Source organism: Diorhabda carinulata, chromosome 4 (assembly GCF_026250575.1).
Source record: "Diorhabda carinulata isolate Delta chromosome 4, icDioCari1.1, whole genome shotgun sequence".
NCBI classification, from domain to species: domain Eukaryota; kingdom Metazoa; phylum Arthropoda; class Insecta; order Coleoptera; family Chrysomelidae; genus Diorhabda; species Diorhabda carinulata.
In genome coordinates this window covers 9,451,693-9,473,864 of record NC_079463.1, presented here as the reverse complement: position 1 = coordinate 9,473,864, position 22,172 = coordinate 9,451,693, and the positions used below count along the sequence as shown (strand labels likewise).

Genomic DNA, 22,172 nt, shown 5'->3' with positions numbered 1-22,172 from the left:
CAGTGTTTGGTCATGTTTACACGTAATAAATCAGATTTTTTGCTTCGATATGTGTCAATAGATGAACCATCGATCCATCACTTCACTTCGGAATAAAAACGATCATCATCTGAGTGGGCTGTAGCCGGTGAACCACGTCCGAAGCGTCCAAAGACACAACAGTCAGCTGGGAAGATTATGGCTTCAGTATTTTGGGATGCGCATGGAATATCGTTTATCGAATGTATTCAAAACGGTCAAGGAAAAACAGCCCCATATATCGAAGAAAAAACCACTCTTTCACCAAGACAATGCACCGTTCCACAAGTCGATGGCAACGATAGATAGATAGAATTGCTTCCTCATCCACAGTACAGTCTAGATCTGGCCTACAGTGACTACTGGCTATTCGCTGATCTCAAAAAAAATACTCGCCACTAAAAAATTCAGCTCAAATGAACAAGAAATTGAAGCCTATTTTGAGGCAAAAGACAAATCCTTCTACAATCACGGCATCGAGAAGTTAGAGAAGCGTTGGAATGATTGTATTGTTCTTGTGTTTGTGTTTACATTGATGAATAAAATCGATTTTTGCAAAAAAAAGTTTTTTCTTAGTTAGTCACACGACTTATTGAGTGATGTGTTAAAAAGGAAGTAGGTGCCAGTGGATATTGTTTAATTGAAGTTTTTAATTTTCCGTAATGATTATGATTAGTATGATAAATTATAAAAATAATTAGGTGGCGTTTACGGTTAAATAGCAATAACCTTAACGCAATATAATATACGGTGTACTGCAAAGTAACTTAATTTGATAACATTCTATTTTGTGTTAGATTCACAAGGAAATATTCAGAATAAAATTTTTTTTTAAATAATTGACGCCATCTACAGTAGAAACGGTAGAGGTCTTTCATCACGTGATTAATACGTCAGCAACAATATTTGTAGGTATCAAAAAAAATTTTGTCAACTGTCGATTTGATTTTGGAGTTGATGAATCTAATGTTTTTCAAAAGATATAACAAAATTTATTACACCACAATTCCTAACTAATTGATTCCCAGACGGTGAATACATAAGTATCCGAATGCTTGGATCAGAGAATGGCAAGGATTTTCCATATTCATTTTAGAATCCGTATGTTTTGGATCACAACAATCGAGTTTTAACTCATGATTTTCATTCTATATTGTAGTTTCCCTGATAAAGAACACTTCTCAAAAGTTTGAATGATAGTTCAATAAAGAGTTCTCATTTCCAAATTTGCTACAAACATGGTGTATGGTGGCGGCCAGTTAGCGTTAGCTGGGGAATGTTTAACCACATAAACCAAATAGCGACGCTCTTTGACGTTGTCTTCAGTTAGGATCTCAGGCCCGAACGAGGGTTGTTAAACTGCTCTGATTAGACGTAATAACGTCGAAACTAGTCAGTAATCGATCTTATGTTGTTATGTTTGATTTCTTCTGATAGAAGATAGTATGTAGAAAATATGTATTCGATAAATCATAGATTGCGTCACCTGATGGAAGAATTCCACCGATTGTACTATATAGGTTCTACAGAATGCTGTTCAGCTCTATTTTACAGCAAGAAAATATATTTATGTCGTCTACGAGTGTATTTAGCTGTGTCACCTATAGAAAAAAACAAATACTAATATTTTCTGTTACGACAAGTTCAAAATATGAATAACATTCAATTTTATAGATAACGTAAACGAGTATCTGAAGTTGGCAGCTAACGCAGACAAACAACAAGTGCAGAGGATAAAGGCCGTTTTTGAAAAGAAAAATCAAAAAAGTGCACATGTGATATCGCAGTTACAAAAAAAATTAGACGTTTATCAAAAGCGCGTCCACGAATTAGAAACTCATGGCGCTGCTCAAGGTCATAGACCACCAAGGGAAGTTCTCAGGGATATGGGACAAGGACTCAAGTAAGTAACCATAACTTAGAGTAATTTGTACATATCTACTAATAATCTCTATTTATTTGTGAAGCATAGTATACTATACACGAATGTATAATGCATATAATTATACGCGAGCAGAATACTATACTTTATCCACGTCCACAAAATATTTTTGTTGGAAAATTTTCTTACTTATAGGAAACCTCATCATTTTATTCTAATCAATATTTCGTACAAATGATTGTTCGTGTTTGCATAGTATATTTGTGAAATATCTCATTATATATCATAGAAAAATCTATACATTTATCTTAACAAATATTACGTATCTAACTTTACAAGATGATGATATTGATTTATAGTTATTAATAATTGCTTTTGCCAGTTCAAAAAATATTCATAGGTCATATTATATCCTTTCCTCGACTTTTCCGGAAATAAATTTAATTTATTAGCTTTTCTAATTCCTAGTAGTGCTAAAGAAAATAAACAAACATACGGTACGGATGCACATTGCAAGTCTCTGACAGCTCAGTGTAGATACTCTGTGCCTCCCAACTGCAGGTCCAGGTTCGAATCTAGTCGAGGAATATTCAATTTTGAATATAATTGAAAATATTAATTAGAGGAAAGTTTATAAACCGTTTTTTTGTAGCAAGAGAATATAATATTATAGCTAAATCAAAGAAGCATCTGACAGCGGTGATTAATGAATTCATTAATTATTGCCGTGATTATTATTGGTATTATTAAGGTCTAGCAAAAGGCGTATAATGGGTACATTATACAATAGTCGTGTATATATGTTCTTCTAGTTTCTCTGCTGCTTTTTTTTTCGGGAGCAGCAGATTGTAGGTGGCGACTTGAGTCGATTTTTTTCCACGAATGTATTTCCTATTGTTTAATTCGAAAAGTTTGATGCATAAATGGGTGCATTTTTATTTTTTAGAAATGTTGGTGGTAATATAAGGGATGGTATCAGTTACGTTGGAGGTTCCGTAATGTCAAAACCTAGAGAGTTTGCTCATTTGATAAAAAACAAATTTGGTAGTGCAGACAACATCAGTCAATTGTCAAGTAAGTCGGAATATTAATATGAAACAATATCATAAGAAATTATATACTCGACATGATAGTTTAAACATATTCATATTTTTCTGAATAGTAGAGAGATGAATGACACATATTTTAAAGTGTTGAAAAAAAATTTACCTAGGACATCACATCAATCACAAATCATCAGTGTGTTTCTATAGAAAAAAAAATTATAATAAAGTTTACTGCTTTTAGTAATCCCCTGTTTGCATCATGTGTTGAGTATGTTTTTACTTACCTGATTTAACATACACTTTTATGCAAATGGATTTCTAACACTAAATCAATCTTTTTACTAGAAATTTTGACGTTTTTCTAATCCATCTGTCAAATTATTTTCCTTCTAATTGTATTCTTATAGTGTCTTCAAACACAGTATAGAATATGCAACCAGTCCACTGTGCAAACACTTTTCTCAATCATATAAAAGAGGTCTCTTCCCTACAGACAGTTCCCAACAAATACGCCCGATGGCTTTGGTCCCAGCTATTGCCAAGGTCATGCATAAAGTCGTTAACCAGCAAATCTTGAGTCTGCCAACTTCATCAACGACCAGCTTTTAACAGGTTTTGGTATGCCAATCTTCTAAATAAATGGAGATCGTACTGTTTGTCATTCTCCCTTATCGATTGGCTTAATCGCTTTCCAAAGACCGATCCATTCAGGTCGCTATCGATAAACACACCTCAGAGAGATTTGAGTTCAACTCTGGTGTACCTCAGAAATGTATTTTGTTAACTACTCTCTTTCGTCTGTATATAACAACATTCTGGAGTGGGGTGGAAACAATCTGATTGAGTTTAATGTAGCAAAGACTCAGAGTGCTGTTTTTACAAAGAAAGCTCAGGATTTGGTCGTGTCTGGCCATAAAATATCACCACAGATTGGAAGCAATATGTTCTAGCTTAGTCACATGGACTAATTGGCTAATGCAGCTTCACAAAAACTTGGAGCCCTGTTTAAGACCAAAAGCTATATACTCAACAACATCATCCACAAGGCCCAGATTCGTTCATCTTTAATGTATTGCTCGCACATTTAAAGCTCGGCTTCCAAGTACTCCTTGAGTATACTAGACTCGATACAAAAGAGAGCCATTTGACCTATAGGTGACGCAGAGTTGACTAGAAACTTGATCAGAATAGAGCATTAACCAGCACAAACCACATCGATAGCTGAAAAACAACAAAAGAAGCTCATGCTGTCAGTTTGTTGGGATTACAAAAATGTTGAGTTGCTTCCAAGAAACCAAACGATCAATTCTGATGTTTACTGTTAACAATTAATGAAACTGGATGAACAAATCAAAGAAATTGTCAAATCGGAAAAGTTTAGTGTTCCACCATGATAATCCAAGGCCTCACACATCTTTTGCATATCGTGGGAAACTATTGAAGTTTGGCTGGGAAGTGATGCCACATCCCCTATACAGCACTGATCTCGCACCATTCATTTCGAAGTTTGCAGTATTTTTTGAATGGTCAAACTTTCACAAATGACGATGATTGATCTTAAATCGCACCTGGCTCAGCTTTTTGCTGATAAGGACCAGAAATTTTATGAGCAAAATGAAAAATATATAATTGATTAAAAACTGTTTTTATTTTATACTACAAAACCGAAATTACTCTGTCGCCAATCCAATATTATACAAATGAATTAATGTTTCCTCGATTCCTCTTTAATTTTGAGAAATTTCCAAAATACATTCTAACTAATTCCAAAATTATCTTCAAATTATATAATTCTGTTTGAAATTTATTTAAAACGTATGTTATTTGATACATGATATCTATAAAAAGAAACGCACTTATTCAATTTTCAAACACTCACTTTACATGTAAACTTTACTTTCATTGCTGATCACCTTGATGGGTCCAATAAATCATTCTAATTATTTAATACCGCCTACACATATTTTAACCTTGCATGTTGTTAACTTGCAATCAATGTTGACGTATCATTCGAAAAATTTATTTATTCAATCTGGCAGATCCGAACGACAGACTCTGCTCGCTATCTATATTTTGGAAGTGGAACCAATAACAGATGTTGATTACGAAAATTATCACGATTAGCAAGATAAACACCGAGATTTATATAAAAATTGTACCAAAAATTGGCTAAGAGACATTTTTGTATATTATTTGGAAATGTGTAAAATGTCCTTTAGAGTGCGTATTAATAATTACAATATCACATATGAGTCTTCTTCTAAATTCACCTAATTAAGTATACTGAAGATGCAAGCAAATAAATCGTAGTAACAGACTTCATTAACATTATTGGTAGTAAAAATTTAACTCGTATTAAAAGACCCACACAGTCGATTGTTGTTTTAAAAAAAACTGGCCAAAGCACCTCTTCTTATGGCACCCTTGGACTTTTGAGGAAAGTTTTGTGGGTTTCGGGGGGTTTCGTGCCCTTTGAGACTTTATTTCAGCTTATTTTGAACTATCATTTTTTGTCAGGTTTCAGAAAAATTAGTCAAAACCAATCCACTTTCTCCTGGGGCAATCTCTGACACCTCAGGGGTAGTTTCGACGGGGTGAGTGGCTTTTGGGGTTTCGTGCCCGTTGAGACTTTTATTCAGCTTACTTTGAATTATCAACTTTGCCACTTTTAAGAACAATTAGTCAAAACCAATTTCCTTCCTCCTAGGGCACCTTTTGACACTTCACGGGTAATTTGGATTGGGCGGGGGGCTTTTGGGGTTTCGTTGAGACTTTTAATCAGCTTGCTCCAAACAATTATTGGTTACAGAAAATTTCGTCGAAACCGAATTTCCATAAGAATTGAACGGGGTTCTTTGTTTCAGAAATTTGTTTTCGATTTTTCTTCACAAAAATAATCGAGAGGAAAAATATCGGTTTATTGCTCAGGAAAATATTCATCTATCCCACCTCTTATCTAATATACATTCTAGATTTTGATTGATGAACGTTCGAGGATCACTATTAAATTTGATTTTAATAAAAAGACTCTAAACTATTCTAAGTACAATTGAAATTAAAATGTCAGATATTGGTTCCAATACTCCAAATGTAAATACCATCCTATTTATAGTATAATAATAGCTTACATGCCTGCTCAATTCAAAAATGTCCACAGACTAATAAATATGCTTTTAACTTGAAAAAAAAAAATAACAAAGTCCAGCATGAAACTAAATCAAAGCACTCATTCACAATTTTGCGATTTTAAAATCACTCGCACCCTTTTTTAAGACAATCCAAAAATCATTAAATTAATATGGCACGTTTAAAACCTCGCATGGCAATGCACTTACACATGCGCACACCACCTTAACAATTGCTCCCACTTAATTCGTAGCGTGGTACGTAGGGACTGGCGAAGGAAGCAATGCCAACAAGATCATCGATACTGGTGGAGGTGGACCTACTGGCTCAGAGGGCAGCGGTATTCCGGCGAATGGAGGTAGCGATCACGGAGATAAGAGCCATCATCATCATCACGGATCGACAACGTTACCTGCAACGTTGCATGTAACCACATCACAGAGCTCCATGGGAGGTCACGGTGGAGTAGCAGGAGCCACAGGACATGGTCAACATCACCAATCTGCTGGGAAATTGGTTAGTGAAGAAGGAAGTGGATGTAGTAGTGTTACAAGTGATAGTATAGGAAGGTAAAGTATACATTTTATAAAGCTATTTTTAACTACTTTAAAAAAAATCATTGTCTGTGTATCTTATTTTTCAGATATGGTAGAGAAGGACATGACAAATATTCTGATGTAAATAAGAAAATTAGATTAGTTCAAGATCAATTAGACAATTTTAGGGAAAACTTTGATATTATCAAATCGTTACAACAGGAGATACAAGATCTTAACTCTTCTTTACAGGTAAATCTTTCAACTGATTTGCTGTAAATTATGGAACATTAAGCCTAAAGGCTCTAACACTCTTACTATGTGGGTTGTTTCTATTATTTAAAAGTATTGTTTAAATATCTTCCTATTAAGCCATTTGGCCTAATTTTCCAAAATAACTTTTAATATTGTAATGTTTTTTGTATTTATTTGCACTCTTTTTATTTGTGGTGCGAATTAACAGACGCTGTCTCTTACTTTCTTAATTTATTTAAACACTATATGATATTGATAAAGACTTAAAGAAAAGTCGAAACGTCAAAATTTATGTTTCTTTCAAAAATTATCAAAAAAAAACTAATTTTAAAACAGAAGAGACCTAAAATCAAAACATTTAGATGCATAATATATCAAAAGGTCTAATAAATAAGAAATTAAAGAAATTTTTTGTTTTTCTACAAAAGTTTTGCAATCTTTTAAAAATTATTTTGCCTCTCAACTTCGCAATTGTATTTAGCAGGATATATGTCTGTAACTATCCACATATATAATAAGTAGTATGAATTTCTTTAATTTATTTCTTATACCTTCTGATATGTTTATGCTTCTAAATGTTCTTGATTTTAGGTCTCTTTTGATTTAAAATTAGTTTCTTTTATAACTTTCATCTGTCTTTAAAAAAACTAATTTTAAATAAAAAAGACCTAAAATCAAGAACAATTAGAAGCATAAGTAGTATGTATATATGATTATACAAGCGTTCACATTTTCTTTTCAATGAATATGTTGAAAATTAATTCACTTGAATAGGAGGAAAGATTCAGAAGTGAAAGACTGGAAGAGCAAATTAATGACCTCACAGAACTTCATCAAAACGAAGTGGAGAATTTAAAACAGGCAATGGCCGACATGGAAGAAAAAGTGCAATATCAAAGCGAGGAACGTCTCAGAGATATACATGAAATGCTTGAGCATTGTCAAACAAAAGTAAGTTAATTATAAATTTTTCAGGAGTTGGAGATATTTTGTGTTTTGTTAATTTTGAAAATAAAACGTGAGAACAAACAACTTATTATTGTATCTATTTTTTAACAATTGATCTAAATTATATTTGGTATCAAAACTTTCAACTTACTCTATAGGTAGTTAATATGTGTCAAGTTTATAGTGGTAGTCTAACCGAAGTAATTAAGTAGCGAATACCATTTTTACTTTTCAAATAGTCTGTAAACACCCTGTAGATCACTGTCTTGATTTCAATAGTTAGTTCATTTAATAATTAAATTAAAATACCTTCTAATTATTTGATAACAATAGACACGAACATTATTGGTATATGATTTTATTAAAATCCACAATAACTTACTTATACAGGATGTTTCCAAATATAGGTTCATTCTTATTTAGACTAAACTCGATGTTTATGTTATAATAAACTTCTACTACTGAAGGCACTTGTAAAAGTGCACCAAAATTGTTTATAAATAAAAGGATTTTTAATTTATGTGTGACTATGTAATCAATTTTGCAAGTCTCTGAAGACGATAACTAGGTTATGAAACGCGCGTCAGACAGTGTAATTGAGAGTGTTGGTGTAAACAGTGTATTCAGTAAGCTTCGAACGATGTATTCTACTGATACTGAAACTCTAACCTAAACAAAATCCAGGTAATGCAGCGAATAATGGAATGAGCGATGCTAAGTTTATCTCTGGAGGAAAAAGTGATAATTACACAAAAAGACAGTTTCATCAGATGCAATAGCCACTGGGCGCGCCATGTGGCCAGAAGAACAAAGAATCGGTAGACCAAAAGAATTATTGAGTGGAGACCAAGAGAAGATGCCCTTTAGAAGTAGAGGACTCCCATCAATATGAAAGTTGGTACTTCATAAACGTCATATGGATTTGACAATGGCAGTGCCATCTGTGTGTCAATCACACGACTTATTGAGTGATTTATATATGTATATACAATAAATTGTGGTTGAGAGGGAATAATAATTATCTAAATGTGTTTTCAATTATTGTATTGTACATTTTTTGTTAGAAGATATGTTTTGTAGATCATTTAATATCATTTTGATAGGGCAGGGTTTTTGATTAAAGTTTACAGGTGGTTTGACTTGTTTCGACATGTTCATATGGGTACCTTCATATTAAAAAAATTTAAGGAACTTTTCATGAATCATTTTATCTTATGTTGAAAATCCTATAAAAATCCCCAGTAGTTTCCGAATTTATCACGGACAGACATTCGTAGAGGGCAACTGTTTTTATATTAACTTGTTATTATATTACACTAAATTTGTCTAAACAAAATTTCTTTTTACTTTAGATCCAGAAAATGGAACATCAAGCCCTCCAACAACAGCAGTATGTAACGCTCGAAGGTCTCGATAACTCCAATGCTCGGGCACTTGTCGTAAAACTTATTAACGTTTTGCTCACAGTACTTCAAGTTATTTTATTATTAGTTGCTACAGGAGCAGGAATTATTATGCCCTTTCTTCGTACACGGTAAAAAAAACAATGCCAAATAATATCAGTTGAGTGATATTAACTAAAAATTTTCGTTTTTTTCAGGTTAAGGATTTTGTCGACAGTTATATTAGTTGTAGGAATAGCTTTTGTATTGCGGCAATGGCCGGAAGTAAGAGACATTGGATCGCACATGATGCGTCGTCTCAAAGATACATTAGATCCGGCCCCGTAATTTTAGTTTCCGCCCCGCCCGATGCGCTGTATCTGTCGCTGATGCTGAGCTGATTCACTTAAAAAAAAGAAGAAAGAAAACGACAAGAATAAGCCCGACGTCTCATCTCTGAAAAGACAACTCTTTTTTTGAAATTAACCTCATTTAACAAATTCAATTGTAGAAGAAATCAGAACGTGTTTTCAAGAAAATGCGAAACTTGTTTCCGCATTTTTTTATTTTTTAATGATATAAAAAACGTATTTGAACAATAATTGATCCTTGTGTATTCCTAATGAAAAATCAAATTAGATTTTTCGAAATGTATCGAGTTAATAACCTCGAATTAATTCTATGTACATCATACTGTATAAAATTAACGTCACATATGGTTACTGCTAACAAATCTCTCGGAACTTGTCTAAAATTCAATATAAAAAAGTAGAATGTAAACATCAAATAAAATTCGAAAAAGATAATAAGATATGTGTTGTTCAGGGTGACTGTGATCAAAAACTTTTCAGTCCCAAGGAGAAGGAAATACTAAAGTCTTCTATTTATTGCAATCTTACAATCACTTGCATATGTTTGACTTAATCACGACTGTACGTCTGTGATATAAAAAATTAACCCTCAACAACCGTCGTCAGATATTGAAAATTATCACTGTTCTCAGGTAATTGCTTTTTTTTCATCTATTAGAAAAAAGTGTTTGTAGCAGATCTTTGGTAAGTTGAAAACAAATAAAAATAAACGCAAAAAATTAATTATAAATAAAAAAAATATTTTTATTAAAACCAAAAAAGAATCCACCAAAATAAAAGTATGTTATAGAAGTTATGAGATGCAAAATTTAGAAGAAATATAAGGGAAAATACAAAAACTGTAAAGTTCTTACATTAACAATTTAGATTTGTAGTTACAGTACATTTTTACTTTGCTTACGAACGTTGAAAAAAATGTAATGCCTTCAGTAGCTAGTACTTCCCCCTTTGGCAGTGATAACAACCCACAAAATACGAAAAATACTTTGGATTAGATTTTTAATCACATTTCTGCACCAGAGTATGAAGCTCTCTACAATTTCTTGGGGCCCGCACATGTTTCCGCTAACCATCTCCCCATTTCATCCCAAATGTGTTCAATATGATTTGAGTCTGGAGTGCGAGTGAGCCGAACAAATCGCGTGATTTCAACCTCGTCAAATACTCAATTATCAGAGCATTGTGGCGCTGTGCATTATTCATAAAGGTTACATCGTCTCCAAGAATAACCATGAATGGTACAACATGGTCTACTAGAACCTCTGTCAGATATCTGTGCGCTGGAAACGTTCCATTCTCGATAAACACTAACTCTGTGTGAGCGTCAAAAAATATGCTTCTCTATACTATAACTGATCCTGGCATTCCGATGTTCACGAGAAAGCAACGGTCTAGTAGCTCTAGTACGAGAAGATAATCTAGCAGCATGGAGTCGCCTTCTAACTGTCCACTCACTTTATATTTCTCACTATATTTCTATGGGCAACTGTCGTGACCGTTCGGTTTCTCACAGCTATAGAAACGAGAAAGCGTCTTGCCTCGTCCTGAACCAAGGCATCGCGCGAACAAACCATTCTCTTCGTACCTCTTCCATACTCGTTGCACACTCGAGAGACTTCACCAACGTGTCACTCCGTTTCTAACTGACAGCGGCCATTTCTAAAGCTGCCACAATTCGTGCAGGAAATCATAGAATATATGCTCATTGCAATTAGACCATCAGTGAAAATAATACTAAACAATTTGCGATAGACAGATAAGACGAAAAAACAAAAAATTTGCTGATAATGGTTTGTTGGAATTTAGGTGAGGGGTCTTTTTTGTCAAACGCTTATCAAAACAACAAAATTATGTTTATTCACTCAATCAGGTACAACCGAACAATAAAAGAAAATAGCATACTGAACACACTGAAGACTGAAGGAAAACTAGTTCACCTTCAGTCTCTGAAGACAATAACTTGGTTAACGAAACGCGCGTCAGATAGTGTAATTGTGAGTGTCGGTGTAAACAGTGTGTTTAAAATGAATATCACCAAAGGTTCCAGAAATTCCAACTTAATTAAGTAAGGGAATAAAAATAATTTTTGTTTCCAATTTCTAACACATTTTTTTGCAGTAATTTTTAAAAATTATTACTCTACTATACTTTTAATCGAACAAGGATCCAAAAGTAAGATTGTTTTGTTTTGTCTAAAGAAACTGTGGTACAACAATTTTCTTTCCACATTTTTTCCGAAGTTCATGAATGATTTAATTAATGAGCATTTCATTTCTACAGGTTTATTAAATTTTTCTTGAACGTCTTTGAATTTTTGTAAAGAGAAACAGACCTAAGAGATTTCCGTCTATTGCCAATAAATTTGTCGTTTACTTTTATACCAATATATTTTATTAGAATGATTAAATTGATATTTATTACCTATCAATGTATTTTTTCATATAAATTCCTTAGAACATATAATAATTGAAATGTTTTCGAATTTTTGGTACATAACAGTATAAATCATTATCAAATGGAATATGGAGTGTAGAGGTAAGGAGAACCATCTTAATTACTGGGAAAGCTGAAAAAGTATTCATCTGTAAACATAAAATTATTGTTCGAAGATTCACCAAAATAACGCTAGTGTAGCAAGTGGAAAGTGGGTTGAAAAATTTAATATTTCACCTGATTTGTGTAATTAAGAAATATACAGTACTTTAAAACTTATGTTGTGAAAAATAATTTGGTAGTTATAACCTATAATGAAACCATCCGTGAGAGAAACTGTTATCAAAGAAAACATTTCAAAGTTTAGAATTATTTTATTTATCTATAAAGTAGCAGAAGCAGTTGAATGAAACCAAACCAGAAACGAATCCCCCTTTGTTCCCATCATTATGTGTATCAGCGCAACAACTTTATAATAGTTATTATTGCTTATACGCTGTGCAGTAAAATGATATGTAAAGAAGAAATTATATTGTCAATAATGTATCAATTTTCAACATTCTATATTTAATGAAAATATTGTTTTGATAAGTATATACAACAGGTCTGAAATCTATTATTTCTTCAAGACATCAATAAAAGTTTCTCTTGGAAGCGAAATATTTGCTACCATCCTCATTTTCTTTTTACCAGCAGCCTGTTGTGCTAATAATTTCATTCTTCTAGTAACATCACCGCCATACTAAAAAATAAAATACTTATTTCAATAGATTGATCAAGTTTTTCATCTTGCAATCAATTTACATAGTTTTTTGCAGGGACACTAACTAATGGATCTATAATTAGAATAAATGGCAATATATTTATCAATTACTAATAATAGAGTATCTGTTTATAAATTGAACCAAGCTGAGTATTATTAAATTAGTAATGAAGATGCCCATCTGGCGACTCATAACGTGTTCCTAAGAACGTGGGCCTCTTTTATATAACCCTTAATTGTTCTAGTATGCCTTCTTGAAACAAATGAAACAATCCACTTCTAAAATAATCTATTCAAAACATCCTTACATTAAATATTATTATTAAATACTACATCTCTTGAAAAATAAAAAACCAACAAGACCAAACCATATGAAGGCGACTAGAGAAGGAATGTACTACAGAATATAACAGCTAGAAACAATTAGTTCAATAAATAAAAACACCCCCATGTAGGACAAGTAAATTCCCTAATAATTCCCAAGGATTTATAACACCTTCAAAGAAAATTTTTTATCACTAATAGTCATTTATTGTAGTTGAGAAGACCTATACAACTCAATAAAAATATTACATCAAGCATTTGGAGATCTCATTACAATCGCCTCCAAGTAACAATACAAGCATAAGAAATTTTACAGTGAGCATAGCAAAAAACAGAAAGTCTATTTCCAGCTTCATCCAAATCTACCAAATAACCATTGTTGTTATCCGGTGCACCTTTATAAATTGGTTATTTTACAGTCATTTTGCAGTTGTAGTTACTAATCATATTTTTCTGGAGTAGAAGAAAAATGAAGCGGCTATATCTAATTTAGACATTTCTTTGATTGATCGTAACTTTCCTCTTCCAATAATTCTTCAAATCCTGTACATCCACAAGGTACAATATAAAAAAAAAATGTCTGGTCAATAGCCTTAGCCTGAGACCATTTCTACTCGTACTTATACATACACACACATGATTCTGTAATAGGATTTTATCGAACCTAACCTAAAAATATTGCAAATAGCTCCTTGTGGTAAATATAAAAAAAAACTCACAAGTTTTGCAGTTACATCTTTCCTAAAAGCTTTAATATTTTCTCTAGCCATAATTTTTCCATTGACTGTAGCTTGAATTGCTATATGTATCATTTGCCTAGGCACAATATCTTTCAATTTTAATACCATTTGACGTCCAATTGTTTTTGCTTTCGTTATGTGCACAATGTTACTCAACTCGTCAACTAATGTACCATTTAATAATATCGCCAACTAAAAACGAATGTAAGTAAATAAATGTATAATGATATAAATATCCATTTACTTTGACGAGATTACTACTCTGATATCCATTATCTTCATAGTCAAAACTGGCATAACCAGAAGATATTGTTTTTAGGCTATCATGAAAATCCAAAACAACTTCACACAAAGGCAAATCATACTGAAGAATAACTCTTTCGTTATCTATATTATTAGCGGATCTTTGAATTCCTCTGCGTTCCATGCACAACGACATTATTGGTCCCAAATATCTATCAGGTGTCACTATGGTACCTAAAAATAAAAACTTCATTCAAACGATTGTTTAATATTTTTATTTTTTTAGTATGTTAATATGTAGTAGTTAATGGCAATACTGCATTTTCTAATATAACCATCCTTTAGTAGTAAGCAGTTAAGTCGCTGCTATCACAAGGTAAATAGTGGTACATATGTTGTCAAAATATTAATTTATCAAGAGAATATGTGCGCGGTATGATCTACTACGATTTCAAACTTGGTTTAAGATTATTAATCATTTAGCGATAAAAATTCTTCACAAGAATCTGCATTTCACTGGTACATATTAAATAGTTCAGTCTACATATTTTCAAGACGCTTGGTTTCAATCTTCTTCATTATTCTTTTTATTGCTATATTAGTTTCTTTGGTTCACATATGAGCTAAAAGTGTGAACAGGCATACTGAACTAGGTTTCTAGATGTTTTTTGTGCTTACTCTTCAGGTATCAAAGGAAGTTTTTGAAAAATCTCCTGATAACTCATATTCCATATTTTTCTTTAATATAATTTAGAGATTGTTTTGTAAAGGTATCACAATCCTAGATCTGGTCACAAGCGCCGGACTAACAAAGTGTTGGAGAACTGTTTAAGTAACTATATTAAAACTAAGTTAACTTACCTATAATCATTGGTTCAAATGTTTCCTCAATTTTAACATGTTCTGGAAAATTAGCAGGATTATTAACAAAAATTATGTCTGATCCATCTTTAACATTTTGTTTTGTAGGTTTCAATTTTATTTTATAAGTGACAGAAGGTGCTGTAATTATTGGTTCTGCACCATATTCTTGTGTTAGTCTTTGTGTGAATACTTCTAAATGTAGTAGTCCCAGAAAACCCAATCTCCATCCTTGGCCTAAAGCAGGACTTTAAACGAATAAGATAATTTTTTGATCGCATGTATTTTTTACTTTTATTTTCAATTTAAAATTAATTAAACTCTTAGGGGTCATTAGGAGAAATTTGTTCACCAATATATAGATTCAACTATAGCGGTGAATCGCTATATAGCGAAAAAAAAGCGTAACGATTTAACTCATAGTGACATTTTATCTCTCCTAATCTCAAATTACCAGTTTTAAAGGACTGGTGTGTATTCCATAGAAATAGACAAGATGGCAAATGTGTCAATATGTTTCAACAATAGATTACTGAAATAGATATTCTAATAATGGCTACAAGTCTTACCTGGTATCCAAATCTACTGTAACTGCAGAATCATTTAGTGTCAGTTTATCAATTGCACTTCTAAGATGTAGATGTTGTGATTGATCCATTGGATATATTCCAGCAAAAACCATAGGTCTTGATGGTCTGAAACCTTTTAATGGTTCTATTGGCGTATTACTGTGATGAATTGTATCTCCAATATGTGCTTCTTTTGTAGATCTCATATTACAGCCTAAGAGACCTATTTGACCAGCAACTCTTGAAAGTAATATAGAACTATTTTAATTTTTTTCTTCTTAATTCTTATACCTTTTCATGTTTTTCTTGATAAATCATCTTGATGAAAAATAAAAATTGAGGTTTCAACCTATTTGGGTCTTTATTAAAATATGATAAAGCATTAACAATTTGCATAATTATATTAATTATTTAATTTTCTATCAAAAGAAACCTAAAATCAAGATGATTTATAAAGAAATCCTGTTTTAATTTTGCACAAAGTTTTTAAAATATTACAGAACAATTTTACGAATTATATAAACTTACAATTTGTCAACAGGTACTTCACCAGGTCTGAGAACTGAAAGTGTTTTTACTTCATATTCTTTTTTGTTGTGGAATGTTGTAATTGAATCTTTGATCGAAATGGACCCATCTTGTACATAAATTAAATTAAGAGCACCCCTATATCTATCATACATGCAATCAAATATTAAGGCTCTTAATGGTAAAGTTTGGTCCACAGAAGGACAAGGAATTCTAGTCACTATGCTTTCTAATACATCCTCAATACCTATTCCCAACTTAGCTGATATCTTTAAAAAATACAAAATGCTATTGAATGTAGAAAATTACGTCTCATGCTAATATACCTTGAGAACATCATTTGGATTAATCTCAAAAAGTGTTTGTAACTGATTACAAACTCGAGCAGGATCTGCATTCTTTAAATCAATTTTATTTAAAACTGGTATGACAACCAAATTATTAACAAATGCTAGATAGAAATTAGCCACTGTTTGGGCTTGAACTCCATCATTAGCATCCACCAGAAGTATGACTCCTTGGCAAGCTGAAAGTGATCTAGAAACCTAAACAAATGTAAAATTTAACATCTACACTACCGGTCAAAAGTTTTTACCCACTCTATAGCTTGCATAAAAAAATTATGATGGATTTTGATATCTATATTCTAAAGAGCATATATAAATAAAAATATAGAGCAATAATAAAAATTCTGTCTATAATTTTTACATATTTAAATTTAGGATTAATCAATGTAACCTACTCTTGCTTTTATGATTTCTGTACAAAATTTTAGCATTCTCTGTAACACTTTCGAAAAATATTTGTTGTCTACTTGGTTCCATTAGTTAATGAGTATATTCCAAAGACATGAAGTAAACATAGGGCACTGTTTTCTGACTTCCCTGTCCAATTTGTCCCACAACTCAATCGAGTTGAGGTCGGGCGACTGTGACGGCCAAATCAGTGCATTCTTCCTTTCCAATTCTTTCAAAGATTCTTTGCAGAGCTTCGAGGAATTATTGGGGTCATTATCATGCTGGAAGATAAATTTTCTGCCAATCAGACCCTTGCCACATCATTTTTTGAAATATTTTTATAGCCTTCCTTCTTTCTTCAAAATCCCTTCAATTTTTACTACATCTCCAGTCGGCCTTCCTCAAAAACATCATCAAACCATCATCAAGCCTCCTCTGTTTTGCAGTTGGGATTACACAAACTAACATCTGTTCTTCCTTTGACCTGTGCACAAACACACTTCTCTTAAACCCAAAAACCTCAAACTTTGAATCATCACTCTATAAAACTATTTCACACTCTTCATGTATCTAATTTTTATGGTCTTTAGCTTACCGCAGCCTCTTAATTTTTAATGTTTTAAGAGAAGTTTCTTCACTGCCACCCTTCCAAAAATACCAATTTCTTTCAGTCTCCTAGGCAGATGCATAAATTTATTGATCTGAGCTGCTATCTATGGGTCTGTGAGTTGTCAATCCCGTTTACTGATCATTACCATACATTTATCTTCAGTAGTGATGGTTTTTTGAAACTACTTTGAATTTTTTCTGTTGCCAAAGCTTCTAGTGGATGCATATTTTTCACTTTTGTAGTCTACACTATGCCGAGGTATTTTTTATTTGGTGGTAATGGTATGGTTATTCTTATATAGGGTATGAAGACTGGCAATAATGAACGAGTTTCAACTACGATTTCCTTGGTTTTATCCACTTTAAAACCTAAACTGAATTTATGAGAATGAAAACAGGTCATATGCCAATTTCATAAAAAGTATAAATTACAGCAAGTTCTTGTGTCTCACAGGGCTAACTGGAACTAAACTACAATCATAAACAAAGAAGAAATAATTTGCAGTTGAAGAATAATGAACAAATCAGCCACTACTTGCAAATTTTAACTTATCACACTCACGGACAAAATATAAACATGTTTACCTACGAAGTAAACAAATAAGGAAAACTTTTATCTTGAAAATTGTTAAAGTGTATTATTTTGAAATTCAATGAATAGATCATGGTGTGGGAAAAAACTTTTGATCGGTAGTGTATATTATTCATAAATTACCTCATTTGAGAAATCTACATGTCCTGGTGTATCTATTAAATTTAAAAGATAATTATCTCCGTTATATTTATACAATAAAGATGCAGTCTGAGCCTTTACGGTTATTCCTCTTTCTCTCTCAACTTGAAGCTTATCTAATATTTGATTCTGGCCTTTTTTTATTGTACCTGTTAATTCAAGAAGTCTATCTGCCAAGGTACTTTTTCCATGATCAACATGGGCAATTATGCTAAAATTTCTTATTCGTTCAATAGGAATTTCTGCAAAATTTACGTCTAGTGAATCTGATCTATTTCGTTTACTTTGATAAAAAACTGGCACTCTAAAAATATAGCAATCAACGATTTAGATTTATTATAATTTATTACACTAACAATTTATGTTTATACTTTATTCTAAACTTAATACAATTAAAAAATAAATTCCACTTTGGCCTCATTTTAAAAACTATTTCTAACTATATGTTAGTATCAGTCTGCTTCTTTTCTCTTCAGTTGCAAAAGGACTATTACTATGGCCGCATAGTATTCAATTTACATCCACTTTGATTGAATAAGCATACAACCACTTTTGATCGACTGGGCATATATGTTTCAAATACCAATTATTATTATTATATAGAACAACTCTGTAAAAATTTTACAGTCTCAGAAGTACCTGGCGTGACTTATAGATAAATGCGATATCAGTGTAGGATTTACAAGGGAATTAAAAAAGATCTTGTATGTATGTATGTATATTGTGGTATCATATACACTGCGACTCAAAGGGTCTGTTGTGTCCCACTTTCTAGCTGCGATACTGAGGAACCCAGTGTTTACAGTAAATCTCACTTCTTTTAAAAAGTCTAGAATGTGGAATGGCTGTAGTCGCCAGAGGTCTTCAACTTCTATTTCATAAAGTCCCAGGTGTAGTGCTCTGGAGTTCAGTAGTGTTTCACACTTCGAAAGAATGTGGATAGAGGTTTCATCCTCTGTGCAACAAGATGTGGGGACAGTACCCTGACGGAACTCCTGTTAGGATTTGTAGATTGTTCTTACTTAGGTTGATACATTCAGAATATCTTCTCTGGTTATAATTTTCCAGAAGAGTCTTTGCCTGTCTCAGCCCCTGTAGGTTGTCCCAATAATTGGTTAGGTTGGTCCTATCTATTTCAGTGTTTTTTCCATTGCTCTGTAGCTGATACTGCAGAAGGATTCAAGTCCCATGAAGGGCTTGTCTGCCCCCTAGTTTAGTGAGTTTATCAGCTATTTCATTCCCCAGGGATAGCACTTGAAATTTTTTTTGAATTGGAAACATTATTTTTCCAAAAAAATGAAATTTTCACTTTGAAATAGTGGACAGGAATAGATAATGCAATAGCTTTATTTACAAAATACTAAGAACATACATTTTCAATCTTTAAATATATTTGATATATTTATATTCACTTTGTCTTGCTGTAATTTGGCTTGTTTAAATGCACTACTCAAGGTTACTGGTTCATCTTCAGAATCTTTTTTAATCTCCTTATCTCGTTTTAAAACTTCAATAGCTTCTTTGTATAGTTGTTCTTCAGTAGTGCCATCTCCTGAGTTCTCTTCCAATTTTTGATAAATGTCTACAAACCTTTGGGTTAAAGATTTGTAGTTATTATTGAATAAATTGATTGTTCCCACATATTTATTATTTCTATGGAATATTCTAGAAGAAATTAATTTCAATTATTCATCTACAAGAAATACCTTAGAAGAAAGAGTTTTATTAAGAACAAATTTAATCTTACAAAAGTAGATAATACATACGCCCTAATCCTATCTTCTTTGTAGAATATATTTTTCAATTTTATGTTTGGAATAGGACGGTCAAAACTTGGCTCTTCTTTTGGCGGAAATGCTTCGTATAAATCATACCAAAGAGGTCTGTCTTCCCAGTTAAGAGCTTTGGATTTTATTAATCCTGTTGTTCTGAAAATATACTGAGTTGGTAAATATTGAATTTAAATTTGAAACCATACCTAGTATATATCGTGCCAATTCTTTCTAATCGACTTCCTGCCATTATTTTAAAGAATTTTGTTGAGTTCTATTTTCGTTTTGTTATTACAATGAGAGCATTCTTCTTCTTCTATTTTTATGTTTGGATCATTATTCTTCTGTTTGAGCCACGGTCTTATACAAAACCGTAGTATGAGCTCAGCAACTTAGATAATTTAATTATATACCGATGCCAATTATCTTTGACCAAGCAGGAAAAATTCAAAAATAATTGTTTCTGGAGTTGGCAATTCCATTAGATTAACAATATATTGGATTATTGGACAAGTATTTCTTTGATTTAATATAGAAGTTAAAGCTAAATTACTCAAAAATAATTGATAAAATGAATGATGAAATATTAAGAAACATTGTTATTAGAAGAAATGAGCAACTGTGTCCCTTTTAACATTCTAGAATAAAAATCAGTCCAATATGTTTACTTACGAATGGAACAGACTGAGACCAGCGCACGTCGAGAATGAAGAAGATATAAAATATAAAAATAAATCAGACTTTTAAAAAGAAAACGTCATCACGTACTAAAAATCAATATTGCAAGAAAATACCGACTTTTCATATTTATGTTTAAGATATACTGTAATTGTATTAATTACTGGAGAAAACCAATTCGAGATCAATTAAAATTCCGTACATGGATAACAGCTATATTCAAGAAAGCTGATACAAAATTTAAGCCACTTAGGAAGTATATGAATTCGAGTTGTAATGAAGATTCAAATTAGTATTTGTACTTTATTAATATTTGTTCAAGTAGTTGTCTCCACACTGACGCCGAAATCTGTCAAAAATAAAGAAAAAAAATCAAAAACTACAAATGAAAAACTTAGATTAGGGCCACAAAATTACACTGTTTTCAACAAAAATCTTGTTAAAGAATATCCTACGTCTAAAGAAATAATCACCAATCATCAAGCATTTTTCAGAGAAGTAGACGAGTATAATTTTGATGGAATTGTTTTGGGCTATGTAACACCCTGGAATAATCATGGTTATGATATAGCGAAAATATTTGGTAATAAATTTACCCATATTAGCCCAGTTTGGCTTCAATTGAAACGAAGAGGAAAACAAAAGTATGAAGTCACTGGAACACATGATGTAGATAAAGACTGGATGGTAACTGTACGTAATGCAGGAAGAGAGAGAAAACTCAAAATTGTACCGAGAGTGCTTTTTGAAGGTTGGACTGGCCAAGATTACTCTAGCCTACTATCAGATAATAGTGAAATGAAAGAATTTGTCAAAACTCTTGTTCATACGGCCAAAAAACACGATTTTAATGGTTATGTTTTTGAATTTTGGATGCAGCTTTCTCAAGTCTTAAAATTTGATATCCTTGTTAATTTTGTAAGACAGTTGAGTGATGCGCTGAGCATTGAAAGTTTTGAAACAATATTAGTAATACCTCCAAAAAGAGGTAAAGAAGAATTATTCATTGATAAACATTTTGAAGCATTGTATGATTATGTGAGTGCTTTCTCCTTAATGACCTATGATTTCTCAAATCCATCTCAACCTGGTCCAAATGCTCCAATTCCTTGGGTTGAAGATTGTATAATATCTTTAACGTCAGATCTAAAGAAGCGAAAAAAAATATTAACCGGTTTAAACTTTTATGGAAATGATTACACTTCCAATGGTGGAAAAGCTATTGTATCACATGAATATATAGAAATGTTAAATATACATAAAAGTAAATTACATTATGATCCACAAATTGCAGAACACTTTTTTGAGTACAAGCAAAATGGTATAAAACATTTGGTTTTTTATCCTACACTGTATTCTATTAACCGGAGGCTAGAACTTTGTAAATCTTTAAATACTGGAATATCTATTTGGGAATTAGGACAAGGACTAGATTATTTTTATGACTTATTGTGATATTTTAAGACTGATTAAAAATAAACTTCTAACATTTTCATAATCTTTTATTCACATTGTAACCAAATGATTAAAGAGATCTGGGAATACATAATTTAAAAAATCCCTTGAATGGATTATTGAAATTATTTTAGTAACTAATAGAATAGGTAGCAAGTAAGAA

At 32.1% G+C, this 22,172-nt stretch overlaps 4 protein-coding genes across 9 annotated transcripts in view; 2 read left to right on the top strand and 2 right to left on the bottom strand.

Moving 5' to 3' along the window:
* LOC130893267 (transmembrane and coiled-coil domains protein 2) overlaps positions 1-11,992 on the top strand; it is a 33,538-nt gene extending 21,546 nt beyond the window's left edge. For 3 of the 5 annotated variants that reach the window (XM_057799226.1, XM_057799224.1, XM_057799227.1), the window contains 7 exons: positions 1,693-1,921; positions 2,847-2,974; positions 6,326-6,641; positions 6,716-6,860; positions 7,638-7,814; positions 9,164-9,345; positions 9,412-11,992. In XM_057799226.1, the coding sequence (XP_057655209.1) occupies positions 1,693-1,921; positions 2,847-2,974; positions 6,326-6,641; positions 6,716-6,860; positions 7,638-7,814; positions 9,164-9,345; positions 9,412-9,541 (1,307 nt within the window). In that variant the 3' untranslated portion in view covers positions 9,542-11,992. The remainder of the gene's footprint in view (positions 1-1,692; positions 1,922-2,846; positions 2,975-6,325; positions 6,642-6,715; positions 6,861-7,637; positions 7,815-9,163; positions 9,346-9,411) is intronic. The other 2 variants (XM_057799225.1, XM_057799228.1) reach the window with 1 other exon arrangement.
* A 551-nt stretch (positions 11,993-12,543) lies between these two features.
* LOC130893266 (translation factor GUF1 homolog, mitochondrial) lies at positions 12,544-18,601 on the bottom strand. Of its 2 annotated transcripts, none has more exons than XM_057799221.1 (9): positions 18,461-18,601; positions 18,087-18,408; positions 16,352-16,570; positions 16,026-16,294; positions 15,498-15,737; positions 14,929-15,176; positions 14,069-14,301; positions 13,804-14,016; positions 12,544-12,739 (listed from the first exon to the last, which is right to left on the bottom strand). In XM_057799221.1, the coding sequence occupies exons 1-9, from the start codon at positions 18,523-18,525 to the stop codon at positions 12,614-12,616; spliced, it is 1,935 nt and encodes a 644-aa protein (XP_057655204.1). In that variant the 5' UTR covers positions 18,526-18,601; the 3' UTR covers positions 12,544-12,613. The 2 variants fall into 2 exon arrangements, with proteins under 2 accessions (XP_057655204.1, XP_057655205.1); XM_057799222.1 differs by lacking the exon at positions 12,544-12,739 and adding an exon at positions 13,269-13,748.
* An 832-nt stretch (positions 18,602-19,433) lies between these two features.
* On the bottom strand, positions 19,434-20,229 carry LOC130892569 (probable 28S ribosomal protein S23, mitochondrial). The gene is made up of 3 exons (XM_057798037.1): positions 20,083-20,229; positions 19,871-20,032; positions 19,434-19,769 (listed from the first exon to the last, which is right to left on the bottom strand). The coding sequence occupies exons 1-3, from the start codon at positions 20,124-20,126 to the stop codon at positions 19,481-19,483; spliced, it is 495 nt and encodes a 164-aa protein (XP_057654020.1). The 5' UTR covers positions 20,127-20,229; the 3' UTR covers positions 19,434-19,480.
* Positions 20,230-20,592: 363 nt separating this feature from the next.
* Positions 20,593-22,052, top strand: LOC130892362 (chitinase domain-containing protein 1). Its single transcript, XM_057797756.1, has one exon. The coding sequence runs from the start codon at positions 20,831-20,833 to the stop codon at positions 22,007-22,009; it is 1,179 nt and encodes a 392-aa protein (XP_057653739.1). The 5' UTR covers positions 20,593-20,830; the 3' UTR covers positions 22,010-22,052.
* The last annotated feature ends 120 nt before the right edge of the window (positions 22,053-22,172 follow it).

Bases quoted from the DNA above. Each gene is read 5' to 3' on its own strand.
- LOC130892362 (XM_057797756.1), top strand. From the start codon at position 20,831: ATGAAGATTCAAATTAGTATTTGTACTTTATTAATATTTGTTCAAGTA.
- LOC130893266 (XM_057799221.1), bottom strand. From the start codon at position 18,525: ATGAGGCCAAAGTGGAATTTATTTTTTAATTGTATTAAGTTTAGAATA. The intron at 16,571-18,086 runs GTAATTTATGAA...ACATTTGTTTAG, and splicing joins ATGTAGATTTCTCAAATGAG to GTTTCTAGATCACTTTCAGC. The intron at 15,738-16,025 runs GTAAGTTTATAT...ATTACTTTCAAG, and splicing joins GAAGTACCTGTTGACAAATT to AGTTGCTGGTCAAATAGGTC.
- LOC130892569 (XM_057798037.1), bottom strand. From the start codon at position 20,126: ATGGCAGGAAGTCGATTAGAAAGAATTGGCACGATATATACTAG. The intron at 20,033-20,082 runs GTATGGTTTCAA...GTATATTTTCAG, and splicing joins ATTGGCACGATATATACTAG to AACAACAGGATTAATAAAAT. The intron at 19,770-19,870 runs GTATGTATTATC...AATTTCTTCTAG, and splicing joins AAAGAAGATAGGATTAGGGC to AATATTCCATAGAAATAATA.